The following is a 15,824-nucleotide window of genomic DNA, read 5'->3' on the forward strand; positions in this document are numbered from 1 at the left end:
TAGTCCTGAGTCTATATCTTGCCGCACATAGTCAAATTGTTGTCAATCAAATCTTGTTTCATGCGGCTGACATGTTACAATGATAATTGTAGATTTCTCAAAATTTGGCTCCATACCTGTAGCTTTGCAAAAGAGGGATAGTATGGACTTGAACGCATGTGAGTCATTAAAGGATCCATTTAAAAAAATCAAAACATCATCTACAAATAAAAGGTGGGTTAGAGATGACATATCAGAGATCCAGACACCAGCCAAAGAGCCATCCTCTCTTCCTTTTTTAATCAGCCTGCTAAACCCTTCCATAATGAGAAGGAAGAGTAGCGGAGAAAGAGGGCAGCCTTGTCTAAGTCCACGTTCCGCATGAAAGAACCCTGAGGCAACACCGTTGATGAGGATACTGTAAGAGACAGAAGTGAGACAACCCATGATCCAGGAGATGAAGGCATAGGGAAAGCCGATGTGGGTGAGGGTAATCCAGAGGTAAGACCAACATGCACGATCAAAGGCTTTGGACAAATCGATTTTAAGAATAATAGATTTTTTATGGAGCTTTTTGATCGAATGGAGGGCTTCCTAGGCTGTCCCAATAGCTTCATGGATCTGGCGCTGGCTGAGGAAAGAAAACTGTTCCTTGGAGATCATTCGGGAGAGGATAGGTTTGATACGGAGGGCAATTGTTTTTTAGATGATTTTGTAGATACTATTGCAGAGGGATATAGGTCGGTAATCATCAAAAGAGGAATGGTTGTCTGTTTAAGAAATAGAGCGAGGAAGGTCGAGTTGAATGCCTCTAACATTCTGCCAGGTCTTCTACATTCCTCTATGGTCTGAAGGAGATCATCTCCAATTAGCTCAAAGAAGGAGTTGTAGAATTCAGCCGGCCAACCATCCGAGCCCAGGCTCTTTTCCTTTTTAAAGCACTTCAGCACCGCTTCTAATTCTCCTCTAGTAACCCGGGAATTTAAATTTTCCACCTCATCCGGATCAACAAACCTGGGCAATGCTTCAGCTGTACGGATGATGCTTGGGAGAGTTATTCCTGTGGGAGCTTTGTAGATATCAGAGAAGTGTCTAACCCCCATGTCAGCCAACTGCTCAAAGGAGCTTGCTTTTCTACCCTCATGGTCTTGTAGTTCCCAGATTGTGTTGATAGATTTCCGGCCCCTTGCATATTGTTGAATTTTTTTTGAATTTTCATCTCCAGCTTGAAGCCAGAGTGCTCTACTCTTTAACCTCCAATTTTCTTCTTGTGATCGAAGAAGTTTGATTCTTTCAGTTTCAAGCTGAACCAACTGAGCCTTTAGGGCAGTCGAAGACGTTTCATTGGGAGCCGAGTCTTCGAATGCTTTGAGGGCCAATTCAATCCTTAGAAGGTCTTCCTCATCTTTCCTTCGTTTCTCCTTTGCCCAGATTATTGTTTTGGCTTTTAAAGCTGCTAAGTTTTTCGCAAAAACCTCCCCCGGAGAGGAGAGCTCATCCTGAGAGCAGTGAATCCAGGAATCCGCTACCAATTTCCGAAAGCTTGCCTCCAAAAGCCATGAAGAGTTGAATTTGAAAGGCAAAGGCGGTTTAAAGTTATTATCCTTGAACTCCAAAAAGATGGGAGAGTGATCGGAGATCCCTCCTGAGCCCACCCATTGACGAAACAGATTCAAACTTGCCAGAAGAGGGGCCTTGATCAAAAAACGGTCCAGCCTTCTAGCTAGAGCCTCTGCCCCCGATCTTCGGTTCTGCCAAGTCGGCTTGATCTTTGCAGGGTCAATATTCAGTAAATCGTGGGAATCCAGCATATTTTCAAAAAAAGCCGTGAGATGATTGCTTTGACCCCGGGAACCCCATGATTCAGCTAACCCAAGGGAGAAATTTAGGTCTCCACCTATGATTATATTCTCTTGATTCATAAACTCAGCCCCCATAAGCCTGTTCCAATATGCTTCTCTGTTCTGACAAGGCCCATAAATATTGATAAGCCTGAGAGGCCTGTTGAGCTCCACCGAAACTATATCAGCCCCAAGAAAACCTTCTCCCCCCCAGACATTGAGGATTTTAGTGGAGCGTTTATTAAATCCCAAGGCACAGCCGCCAGAGCGACCCCTAACATCCAGAAAGTGAAAATCCCAGTTTGGGAGAAAACTTGATAAGAGCCTATTGACCTGAATTCCTTCGCCCAGCGTTTCTTGTAAAAAAATTGCATCCAGTCTTTCAGAAAGACAAAGTCTCTTAAGAGCCAATTTTTTGTCTGGGTTGGCTAGACCCCTACAATTAAAGGAGAGACAAATCATGGGGGGGCGATAAGAGGGTTGCCCTTTGCTCTAAGAACCCAGTCAATTGGGGATTGGACCCTGGAAGCCACTTCAACACCTACCCTTTTGATGGCTTTTGAGATTTTAGATTGTCAGTCGCGAGTAGGTTTATGGGGAATAGGGGGGGGATCGGTGTCTAGACCGAAAGCCGACGAGGGCGCGGCGGGGAGAGAGCGGAGGAAGTAACGATGTGGCCCACTTGATTGCGGACTGCCTCCTTGAGAGCGGATGGTATGATCAACAGAGGTATGGGGGATGGAGGTTGGTAGGGAAGGAGGGCTTGAGGGAACTAGACAGACCGGTGAGCACAACTTACTAGCCTCCGATATTGACCCAGAAAAAACATAGATGAAGTAAATTTAACAGTACCTAAAACATCATGAGATAAATGAGGGAAAGAGGAAGGAGGAGTACCCGCAAAGGTCGAGTCCCTGGATCGAGAGCTCACTGGAGAGGGCTCTATGACCTTGGCGGTCTGATGGGAGGCAGGCTGCTGCGGCTCCTGATGAGGAGGCGGTGTAGACTCTTGATTGTGCATAGGTGGAGGGAGCTCCGACTCCATTGTTTGATAGGAAGATGAGACCAACGGTTTGGCCGGGATTTGGTTCAGCCCAGACACTCTAGGGTTGTCTTTGTAAAGATGCCCTACTTCATGACATTTCTAACATTGAAAGGGGATGCCTTCATAGTCCAAGATTTGCCGACGAGTAATGTCACCCATCTGGAGCAGGTAGCTCTCCACCAAGCCTTCTCTGGTATCTAGATGCACTAGAATTCGAGCCAACGCCAAACATCCTGTGTCTTGATAGGTTCTATCATGATCCAAATAGACTCCTAAATCATCCCCGATCACCTTGAAGATCTCCTCTGCCCAAAACTAAAGCGGGAGAGCAGGCAAACGAACCCATATAGGACCAGCTCCATGATTTTCCTTTTCTGGTTCGAACATCGACGACCATCTTTTCAGCAGCACAGGGGTCATCTCAATGTGCCAATACCGGGTAAGGACCCAATCGACCTGATTCGGGTGGGAAAAGATCAAAGCAAACTAGCCACGGGACAGTGAAAGGATACCAGGAAGCTGCAGCAGAAGATTACCCCAAATCTCCGCGGTCCACTTCCGCAGTCGCATAGGGGTATAATTCCTGCCCCGGACCCTTCCCACGAGCACTGTGCTCTCAGTTAGAGCTGCTTGAGCCATAGTGATGCCTTCGTTGAATACCAATCGCCTGTCCCTTTCTCTTATTTTTGAATTTCTAGATTTTTTAGTTCGCTTCGGCGGCGATTTGGCAACCTGGTCACCCTCCTCTTGGCCAATGTCTTATGAATCCGAAGATCAGATGTCCTCTGTTCCTTGCTCTAGCCCAGCTATGCCATTGAAGCAGCCTGAGGGAGGGGCAGTTCCAACTGGTTGGAATGCTGGATAGAAAGGGGCAGACCCAAGAAGGCCCAACTGCTCTGGTGTCAATCGTTGAGTAGGAGGCCGTAACCCACTTACCCCTTCCCTGAAGGAGCCCACATCGCCTTGAGGATTTGTACCCACCGAAAATGCTTGAGACCAAGTATGTAGTTCTGAAGGAGAAGGGATAGAAAGAAAGGGAGGCTCCGAGCCTTCTCCCGAGTTAAAGATACCCTTCGTCACCGCCGATAACGGTTGCAAGTCTAGGTCCTGATTAGTAACCTCCATGTCTTCCATTTGCATAGTAACCTCTTCCACCCTCGTGACCGGTAAACTGGCTGCCACCGGCTCAGTCATAGTAGGAACTGGACGGGAGAAGTTGACCCAGATGTCTTCAGTGGTCAGGGAGTCAGTTGAGTAGTCTATTAGCTGCTTGTCCATCCAAATGCCAGCTGCCAGGGTTTTCGAAGCACCGTTCCAAGAAAATCGAGGAAAGAGGACCACTGTTGACTGGTGTAAGGGACTCCCGGGAAACCACAGAGAAAATTACCTCCATTTTTCGTAAACTGACCTACGACGACCGTAACCCCCAACGTCGTCTTCGTAACTACAGTGAGGACCCAAAACCTTCAGGCCTTAGGCCGTTCCCCCACCTTTGCAAACTACAAGGAAACCCTTCAACGACATCAATTTTGAAGAGAGACAAAAGGGTTCTTATAAAAAACTGTCAAGACTGACCCACAGGCCTGTAAACTCCAGGCTTGTTTCTCGTGACCACTGCAAGGCTTCGCCCGTCGATTTAATCGCTTAAACCAGCTTGAAGCCTGTCTTGAAAAACGAGGTTGAATAAACAATAGGGTTTGTTGTTCGCTCAAACAAAAACCGACGACCGCTTCCACAGGAGCATGTGAAAACAATGATGCACCCCACTGAGGTCTTCCAAGTTAGTGTAAAATTGCGACAGCCTGTAGTAAAAAACTAGGTCCAAAAGCTATCCTTTACCGCAATGATGATGAACAAGACCCACCTTCGAACCCTGCAACACTCCCCTTGTCTCCATTGCTCTCCGTGAACCTTCTTTCATCAAATCTATCCCTAATATATTTTTGTTTTAGATAAAAAACATATATTCGTAAGATTTAATATGAGCATTGAAATATTTTATTTATAGTTCACACTAAAATATTTTTACATTATTAATATATTTTTGTTTTAGATATTTCATGTCAATTAGATCTAAAATGAATTACACATTATATAATATCAATAATATTATTTTTATATATCATTTGTCAACTTTATATAAAATTGATTTGAAGTGACTTTTATTTTTTAATCACTATTGTTTTTTCCAAAAATATCGAGATCTAAATGCTAGTGACTTATTAGCAAGCTTATATATCATTTGTCAACTTTATATAAAATTGATTTGTAGTGATTTTTATTTTTTAATCACTATTGTTTTTTCCAAAAATATCCAGATCTAAACAAATATCTTATGCTAGTGACTTATTAGCAAAGCTTAACTAAACCGAAGACGCCAAGAAAAATTGACCCATAACTTTCCTACTCAGTTTTAGCAATATAATTGAAATATACACATACACTAATTATCCAAATTTAAACTTAACCATAAAAAATTGTCGAGTTGACAAAAATACACGTAATTCATTAAAAACTATAAACGGTAATGCACACCATTAACGTACTGTGAGATCCCCTGTTCTAGGAAACGGTAAGCTCGCGCTACATAGAACTTCATTACTCTTTTGCAAATTTTGAATGGGAGGAGGCACAGCAGTGCCCTTTGGAGGATCCGGTGGGAATTTTCCACCAGGGTGGCTGCGACGGCGCTCCAGGAAGCCTGCAACTCGTCCAGCAACCGGGCAAAATGCTAATGCAGGAGGAGGAGGACGCGGACAATGGCGGTTTCCATTGAAATCGGCCATGATAGCAGGCTCACTTGTCCTGGCAGGTGATACAATCGCCCAGCTCCGGGGCCGTCTCCTTGTTAGCAAAAGTAATGACGAGAACCAAAATTCGAACACCGAGAACAAGGTCAAAGCTCTAAGCCGAAACTGTGTGTTTCTGATCTCAATATTCTGTTATGTTTTATCCCTAAATTTAACAATCCCAAATAGGAATTCGCGCCCAACACAGCTAAAACAAATAAAAAAAACTTGTCTCTACTTTGATCTCATCTGATGATGTTTTTATTTATTTATTTTTAATGCTTAAAATACATGTTCCAAGGGTGATCTCATCTGATGATGTTTTTATTTATTTATTTATTTTTAATGCTTAAAATACATGTTCCAAGGGGGCACAAAGCAGACTTCATTCAGCTCAGGTGCCATGTCTCAGGTTATCTATTTTATCAAATTCGCCGGGGTTTGAACTTGGCATACAACATAAAGTTTAGAACTCTGGGGAATGGCTTAACGCTCCGTCAATCTAACTGACATTTATGACGGGCCACTAAATCTCTTGAGATCGAATAGGCACAATGTGTGACAGGAGTAACGCAGAAGATGCGCCATACCTAAATCTTGTTATCGCATAAATCTATGTTGCTAGCTTGACCACTAAAATTCTCTAAGAAGATCGAATAGGTAAAATGTACGATAGGAATAAAGAAGATGGGCACCGCCTAATTCTTTCTACCACATTAATACTTCGAATCTATGTTACTTGAAATGGGAATCGGAAATGGAACGAGAAATAGGGCCAGAGGGCTTTGGGAGGTTAAGCAATAGGAATCTCCTCTCCCCCAATTCGTGTATAGCATGCATATAAAATTAATTACTAATAAACTAATGTAGTGTCAATATGGAAACGAGAATTAGAAACAGACGCTGGTCAGGTTTCTGGTTACATTTTTTTTCCGAGTGAAAATCCATATATGGCCGCAGCCCTCATGATTATATTATGACCGAAGCCAGTCAGAATACGGCCGGAATACAATACGTCAACTCATTACATAGCTTTAAATATAAGAAAAAATACGTCAACTCTTTCCAAACAACCGAGAAACTAAATGAACCAAGGAAGCTATTGTCATAAATCCTAGACTCAAGGGCTTCAATACGAAATATTTGACTTGTTAGGCCAATAGGTGTGGTCTATTTCAGAATAGAACTTCCATAATTTCCATTTTCAAAAAATAGACTTGTTATTTCAGAATAGAACTTCCATAATTTCCATTTTTAAAAAAATAGACTTGTTAAGCCAATAAGCATGGTCCATTTCAAAATAGAATTTCCATAATTTCCATTTTTAAAAAATAGAAAATTATAGTCTAGATTTAATAATTTGAGAATATTCTTAATTATATACACAATCCAACCGAAGAAATCAATTGTATCCCAACAATTTTTCAGTTTCCGACCTCCACTCTTTCTGTCCTCTGTCCCGGGTTACAAATTGGTTACAAATTCTCGAAGTTGCAAATAACACAAATATTTTGATTACCATAAGCATTTATCAGCCATTTAATCTATATAGCTATGCTAGTAGATGCTATTATATTAAGTTCTTGATACATCATCTTTTCTTTTTGACACCTTTATCTTTTCTTTTCGGTAGTTAAATGCTCTGTTTTAGATTGGAAAAGGGATGAAACTCCTTATGAGACCTGCTTTTGTGATCAGGCTATCTTTGGCAAAGAGCAGCGACTCAGTGATATTTATTCTGTCGAAGTTACCTAGGACTTGCACTGGGCCTCATCTGCATAGAAAACTGCATTAGCTCTAGTGCGGCCATTGACAGCACTTCCACATTATTTCTATGCATTAGCTCTAGTGCGGCCATTGACGGCACTTACACATTATCATGGAACCGGTATTGTATCCTGAACATGATCAACATCTTGAAAGACATTTAGCATTGGGAGTGAGCTCCTTGCGTTTTGAACCCAGGTCTTTATCACTGTAAGCACTCCAACTTGACTCTAGACCACAGCTGAATGGACAAGTTTTGGGATATCAAATTGCTTTGAGTGGGTGTTTATAAATTCCTGGAATCATTCCAAGAAGGGTAATCTTTTTAACAGGTTTTATTTGTTCGGACAATGTAGAAATAAGGATCGTGTGTTCCTATAAATACTGTTCTAAATTCTACTCGTAGGCCCATAATATGCCCATGGTTGTGGCTATACCTAAGTTTGTTCATTCTGCAGTTACTTGGTCGTAGGATAAATGCTTAACTCGTCACTCACACTGTGTTGGATTTTACATTGATTGCTTCTGAAGTTGGTTCTCTACAGTGATGGCGCATTCCAGCAGAGAGCACGTGTACTGCCCCTTATGAATTAATTACCTACGGAAGTACGAAATAGCCTATTTAATCCTGTAGGCCATAGTCTTGATAATGGGAAAAAACCCAATTTTCTCAATGCTAGGCAACATTGTGAAAATGTTGGGTCGGCTGAGGCGAAAATTCAAAAAACCCAAAATTGGGATGGCATTTACAACTTGTCACATTCATTTTTGGGAGCCATGAAGGAAATTTATAAAATTTCCTACAAGAGAGTTAGAATCATTTGGAATCTTGGATCATCATTGGATTAGATCAATTTGTCTCTATTTTCTTTGAGCCTCTGAGGGTTTAAGACCCGTTTCTATTCTTTGACTAGTTTCTGTGGAGTTGATCCCACCCTACCACAAGTTTCTGTGGAGGTGATACACCCTACCTAGTCACATTCTTCTTGTTCTGGCACTTGTTCTGGGAGCAGCTCTGTTTTGAAGTAACTGGCAAATCAAAGGCAAGAACTTAAATTCGTTGAAGACTAATCCAAGGTCGGTTTCGGTGCATTATTCTCTCTGACAGATAGTTTTCCTGTGATAAGATTACGGATCTTCTGGCATTTTCGGTGGGCAGTTCTGAGGCACTTCGGCCTCCCTGAGGCAGAACTCGGCCCCTCTTCTGAGGCAGCTCGGCCTCCCTGAGGAAGAACTCGGACGCACTACTCGGTCCCTTTCTCTGAGGCACAACTCGGTACCTTTCTCTGTGGCAGCTTGGCCTCCCTGGGCAGAACTCGGCACCCTTTCCTGACTCCTGAGGCAGGACTGAAACAGTTTTACCATTTTCTGAGGCAACGTTGGATAATTATCCTGAAGCAGTTCTGTCTGAGGCAAGCTGGTGATCTTTCCTGAGGCAGTTCGGTCCTTTCCTGAAGTTTTCTGAGGCAGATTGGCCACATCTTGAGGCAGCTTGGGCAATTTTGAGACTGAGCTCAGTGGAGACTTTTCAGAGAGTTCTTTGTGGCATTCCTGAAGCAGGAATCTTCTACGGATTTGTTACAGAAGCTTATTCTAAACTATAGACAGCAGATTAAGCAAGAAACCCAGGTTCTGTAGGCTGTTAATAGGACTCAATTTAGTGAATCTGACTCGTTTTGCAGACAGTATTGAATTGGTAAAATATTGGTTGAGTACATTACTGGCTTCTTGGATAAATCAGTCCTGTTCGTTGTGGAATTGTGTAATATCAAATTGTAGTAGATTGATCATGACTGTCTACTATTGTTATTGCAAAATTTGTGTATTTTATGAAAAAATGCCTGCTATTGTGTGAATGTATGAACCCCTATTGACTTTCTGTTGAAAACCCTAGCTGGAAAAAAGAAGCCCTAGGAAGAAAAAATTACCGTAGGACACTACAGCACGGCAGGTCAAAGAGATGGTGTGGTAACAGAGGAAGAGTGGAGGGGCACATTAGTTTTTTATGTTCTCAGCACATGCATTGTATGCAGGCTGGGTGCTTCTACTTAGGTGCCTAAAATAGGCAGCAAGAAGGATAAACGTTCCACGAATTTGAATTTTGCCAACTTGTCATCACTATAATCTGGCCATGCAATCTTTGCCAAATTTCCAAGTTCTGATTGATAAAATTGTTGTTTTAAATGTAGAAATCAATTCAGCACCCTCAAATATCCCTACTGCATCTGGATTGTGCAATGTTAACATTTGATCTACAATTCCATCAATCCAAAATGTTTCTTGCCCAATTTTAGGTTAAAAATCCAATGTCCTTTCATGTTATATTGGGTGGCTGGAAAAATGTGAATTCATAGAATGTTTATACTACAACTCTCATTGTAAACCCTATGCCTGGTAGTGCTTCCATATATGGCAGGTGGGGTCCTCTTTGTGTGTGATTATTTATTTTTTTGGCTTACCAGCAAGAGTATGTGGACTGTTTTCCTTTCCTGAGTTAATTAAGAAAAACAGAGATGATTTTATGAGTTCTGCGAGTTCTTTCATATTGCTGTCGGTACTTTTCAGTTAGCAGATGTGTTTTAACTTTTCAGATTTAGCAGTAGAAGAAGTTTTGAGAGTTCCTTAAGTTTTTTTCCCAGTCTTCTAGGTTTATTAGTTGCAGGTCTGATTACCATGTACTGAAATTTTAACGCTTGCAAATTCAAGCTTCGTTTTTTTTTTCTATGTATACAAGTACAACCGTATATGCCCAAGGCATTCCTAATGGCCAACAGGGCCCAAAAAGCAGCTGTCCAAAAAGTTTTTGAAAGCATATGAGAGCTACTTCTGAGGAATATAAGAGCTACCCCTGAGGAGTAAATTATCAAAAGTTATATATACATTCATCTATCCCTCATGAGAGGGTGGAAAAGTAGTCTCTTAGAAAAAATTTACAGTCCATCCATATTCAGAAAACTTTGCTGTCTAGCAGCATAAAATGAGAACAAATCAGAGTTTGCTGTTTGCATCATATTTAGAACCAGGGTGTTGGAAATTGTAACTAGTTTCGGTTTTTATAATTGTCATTAGTCTTGTGTCATGATGTAATTATTACTGTACTTGTCGAAAGAAAAGAAAAGAAAATATTTTTATAAAAGAAAATTATTTATTTGAAGCATGGGTTTCTTGCCCATGGTCTTTGGTCCTAGGTCCAGCACCCATTGAGTGCTCTAGGGGTTCAGTCTCTAGTCAAAGTCAAAGTCATGATCTAAAAGACCCATTGGGGCTCATGTACCAAGAAATTTTTTATTTATTTGATGTATAGAAAGTTCTAGAAACTCCACCAAGATCAGGTCGGCTAGCTCTTCATGTCGGCCTAGAGGAGGCCCATCCAACGCTCAAGAAGTCTATATATAGGAGGACTTCCACCTCCATTTGGATACACACTTGGCACATGATCTTTTGTATTGATCTGCGGTTAGAGGAGCCAAAAAGAAGTGTGAAGGCTTTGGGAGAAGGGCTAAAGTCCAGCAAAGAAATGAAGGATGTCTTGCATCTTGGATCAACTCTATAGTGCAAAATTTTCTGTGAAAACTAGGGTTTCCACAGGTCCGATTTTGGAAGAAGCAGAAGCAGACTTTGTTTGGAGAGCAGTTCTTATTGTGAGTAGCTGGCCTGGTCTTGGAGAGTTTGTTTTGGGTCTTAGGTCTTGGAAGTCTCCTTTGAAGTTGATAAGAAAAAGTTCTGATGGGTTTTCCCCCTCGGTGGGGTTTTGCCCTGGCATGGAGCGTATATCTTGTGTTCAGTGTGTTTGGCATTTATCTTGATGATGAAAGAACATAATAATATTAAGAAGAATAACCTAAATCACAAGTAAATGTCATGTAAAGGAAAACATTAAGCTGCCCTATTAGTTTTCCAACATGGCATCAGAGCTATGATTAGTAGTATAAAGGCAGCAAAGATCACCTTTCATGTGAAAGAGAAAGGGTTTCATGCCTTGCATTGAAGGCCAAGCCACCTAGAAGGAGAGCCGAATTAAAATAATATATTTCTGGGGATATTCTTAGGTCTGTCTGTACCTCTGTAACTGAGCCACAGACTAGGGTGATTAGGCTGCAGGCCTGAGCTAGTAGACCAGAACTTGAGGAAGGGAGCCGAGTAGCATTATTGGAGGTCCAAAAGACTAGTCATCTAACCTAGTCGAGGCCGAGGTCCTTGAGAAGAAAAGTAAAGTTCTGAACATGGATGTAAGGATCTGAAATCACCACCGAAATTCTGAGGTTACAAGTCCATAATTGCAGAGGTGACTGATCTACAAGTTAAGGTACCTTCTTTGTGGACTAGAAGAAGTTCCAATATCAAGCAAAGAGTCTACTTATCCAAGACTGAACTGTTTAGAAGCTTTAAAAGCCTATTATAAAACTATAGTCACCATAATCTCTGAAGGAGCAGAGGCTCCTGTGGAATGAAGGACCTGGGCACATATCAGAAATCTGAGTTCTGTGGGTGACTGAATTAAAATCTGTGGTGTCTCTTTTTACTCTTCACTGCCAGCAAGGAGAAAAGACTAGGAAGATATATTTGGTAGACCTTTTGTGAGACTATGGTCATTACAGAAACCAAGATCCCTGTGCAGGAGTATATATATATGTGTGTGTGTGTGTGTGCTTGCAAAGGCCGAGCTCTATTGTGGCAAAGAAAGCTGACCTTAAAGAACAAGAAAGTCTCTGTCTGAACAAGCATACCGAGTTTATTTGAAAGAGCTATATGAGTAGATTGGTGAAGCACTAATCATAGGGTCACAGTCAAGTCATGTTGCAGCTCTTTATACCCTAACCAGAAGATTGAAGAACAGTGGAATCATTTCTATTTGAAGTCTCTTTGAAGGATCTCTTGAAGGAAGCAGTCTACAAACAGTGTTAGAAGAAGATGTCTAGATGTAGATCTACACCATCTTGCACAAAAGATCTTACATATCTGATCAATAATAATACTTAGTAAAATTATTAAGCGCTTTTGAGGGTTGTTCCTCATAATTTGCTTCAGAAATTTGAAAGTCTGAATATAGGTACCAGACCTATTTTGAAGGGACATCTATATTTTTGAAGATTGATAGAGGAACCACGCTTGAAAGGACAAAGCAGATTGCTCTTATTAGACATTTTCAAGATCATTGGGAGTCAATCTTTGGCTTTGGCATCTTGAAATCAATAGGAAGATAATGGCAGCTATGAAAGTGAAAATACCTTGACAATGTGATCAAGGAGAGAGATTTGTGTTAATTTTAGATTAGCATGTTCTTTGCTTATGAGAGACACTTCAATATTCCATATTAGCCCATTCATACTAGAATCATTATCATGTTGACAGAAACTGAAGAAAGAACGTATGCAACAAAGGCAAAAGACAAGCCAAGACAAGAGGACACAATAATATGGTTCAAGCCAGGGAAAAACCCCAAGATGGGGAAAACCCTTGAACAATTCTTCTTATTATCAATATCAAATATTCAACAGAGGGAGAGTACGATACTTTAAAGTCAAAATGACTTGTCAACGAGGAGATCCAATGTCACTGCCCTACACAAGTAGAAGGCCTAATCAATAGGCTGAAATTTATGCATTCTGTCACAGAGATCAGATGGTACCTTCCTGAAGCAAGATCTGGTTAGGGCTTCTTGTAAAACACTGCTGTCCTACTTAACTGTTCCAAAAACCCTTCATCTCAACTGCGGCTTACTTTGGTCAACATGATGGTACCCTTCGCTGGTTGGACAGAACCCTGGACATGTATCTCGGCCTCTTTATGAGGGTGAATGCCTGCGGCCCCTTTCTGAAGCAACGGATCTGAAATGCAGCCTTACTTTGGTGGGAGATTTTGCCTCTTATTGTCCACAAGCCAGTCCTCAAATTCGGCCCACCTTTCAGCTATTGAAATGAGACTTGCAATGATGAATTTGCCCATACAAAAGAGACCAGATTTCTCCTTAAGATCAGCGGCTACCCTATGTGAAGCATCTCGGCCTAGTTGCAAAAGAAGAACCCAAAAACAGGGCAGTCCTTTGTCCTCCTTGAGCACGGCTGCCTCAGACATACATTGGAGACCTTTTTGGATGATACAAATGAGGTGGGAGGATGCCTATATATACAAATAAACATGATGATTTATCCTTATGGAGGTGAGGCCGACCTTGACACTTGGAGGCAAATTCGAATTTCAAATTTTTAATTTTCCCACCCTGTTAAGGTCATGACATGTAGAAATTTCTTTTGAATACATAAATATTTTCCTTATCTAAATTCGGTGATCTTAGGTCGATTTTAGTCTTCTCGGAAAGAGGAATTCACTCCCATAATTATCTTTTTCAAAAGACTTGCCCAAAGTGGAATTTGGCCCTAGTTGCCAATTTTAACACTTTGTAGCATACTTCTTGCGATCACGAAGGACTAAGGTATGTGGTCCTTGAATTTGAGGTATGTATAATTGTTTTTATGAATATAGGGTCTAACATGAATTGCATTAGGGTTTTTGGGATATGTTTGGTTCTAGGGTTTGTTGAAGATTGTTGGTAACTAGGATTTTGTAAAACCCTAGTTGGCACTTGGAAACCCTAATTTATTTGTTCCCTCATAGAAACCCAGTTTTTGGTTTCTAGGGTTTGTAGGTAGTCTAGGTTGTATCACAAATCTTAGTAAGCGTAGAATTGAATTTTGGGTTCAAACCCTAGGATTGATGTTTCAAAGGAAATATCTAGGAACTTAGGGTTTGAATCTAAAAATCCTAGGAATTCTCCCTCTAAGATACCATGGTATCCCTAGATTGTCAAAGTTGCAATCATGTTCTTGTATTTGTATATTTTTCTTGGTGGTACTTGTCATAATGCAGGTATATGGCTAAGCAAAACCGATCTTATGAGAAATATGATGAATGGAGGGAACTGTAAAGACCCTGAAGGAACTGATGCTATCAAAAGTTCATTGAAGAAAGAATGGTAACTTGGTAATCAAGTTGGATCCTTGGGCACTCTGATAGACTCTCATGGAGATGGACCATGAAGATGTTTCGAAGATCGTCATGGTGATATAAGTCTGATGAGGATATCTATTATTGGTTATCTAGTTAACATGTTGCTTTGCTACCTGTAAAGATGTTGCAGGTTTACATGTTGATAGTTGAAGCAAGTTCAACTATGTGGATGTTGAGGGAAAAGCTCAACATGTAGTTTCTTTTAGATACATACAATCTCGTGAAGCCTTTCGACAAAAGCTAGAACATATGTATAAATATATCCTCAACATAATAACACCACTGCCCCTTCCAACTGAAATTTATGTTCTGAATGATTTGGAACTCTGGAGTAAATACAATTTCATAGAAGCCATTAGTCTGCCATGTTGAGTTTTGAAGTGGAATAGATACAAGCACTAATTTCTGAAATACTGATAATTACTTCAAATGATATATATATCTTCTTTTAACAATTCCAGCTTATCATTAAACAATCACACTTAAGTAATTCAATCATAAAGACAATAGAGATCACAATGCACAAAGAGAACACAAGATTTATCATGGGAAAACCCACTTGGGGGAAAACCCAACAACCTTTCTCTTAGAGAAATTCTTCAGTTCAACAAGAGATACATCTAATGCAACCAGTCAACTATAACATCCAGCAAGCTATGGTCAAACTTGGTCAAGTAGCCTTATAGTAAAGTCAAGTCAAGTCAAGCCAAACTTTTGCCCTCTCAGATCTGTCCAGAATTTCGGACTGTCTAGAAACTGCAGTCCAGAAAATCACACGTACGAGGTCTAGAGAGAGAAATGTGAGTTAGAGAGAGAGATACGATCTTTGTCCTTCTTGTTCTTCTTTGTCCTTCGCTTGGATGCCCAAAAACTGTCTTTCTTGTGTGTGATCGAATGGTGCCTTTGTGGAGAAGGCCAAATGCCTTGTTCTGTCTTCTCGAATGGGTGTTTCTCTTCACCGGGGTCGACTTTACTTGAGGGAAGGTTGACTTGACTAGTTTGGAGCCAAAAATCAAATTTTAAATTTCGAACTCTTCTCTTGTAAATTTGACATGAAGAACATGTCTTATATAAATTCTTTCAAGGGATAAATAATCAAAATGACATGAAGAACATGTCTTACAAATTCTTTATACATCAAAGGGGCTAAAATATAAATTATGAAAATGGACCATAGCTACAAAATTCAACACTCTCTATTAGCTAGGGAGGTATTCATAATGACTAGACAAATGTTCTTCATGTGAACAAATTTCTCTAAGAAAAGGTTATAACAAATCATCACCATAATCGGGTCACAATTGTGACACATGGTAAACCAATACCATCAACCATTTACTATAATTCAGGTTAGCACTTCAGACCTATGGTATATCCTCACCATAATTTGGGTCA

The 15,824-nt window shown here is 40.7% G+C and overlaps 1 protein-coding gene across 1 annotated transcript in view; it reads left to right on the forward strand.

Annotated features, from left to right (window-relative positions):
* Window positions 1–5,402: 5,402 nt before the first annotated feature.
* Window positions 5,403–15,824, forward strand: part of LOC149138973 (Peroxisomal membrane 22 kDa (Mpv17/PMP22) family protein) — a 68,655-nt gene continuing 58,233 nt past the window's right edge. Inside the window, exon 1 of the mRNA XM_089449235.1 lies at window positions 5,403–5,760. Coding sequence (XP_089305361.1) covers window positions 5,485–5,760 — 276 coding nt within the window. The 5' untranslated portion in view covers window positions 5,403–5,484. The remainder of the gene's footprint in view (window positions 5,761–15,824) is intronic.

The sequence above is a fragment of the Pinus tabuliformis genome, chromosome X (assembly GCF_031772625.1).
Source record: "Pinus tabuliformis cultivar Carrire ecotype Pingquan chromosome X, CPIR1, whole genome shotgun sequence".
NCBI classification, from domain to species: domain Eukaryota; kingdom Viridiplantae; phylum Streptophyta; class Pinopsida; order Pinales; family Pinaceae; genus Pinus; species Pinus tabuliformis.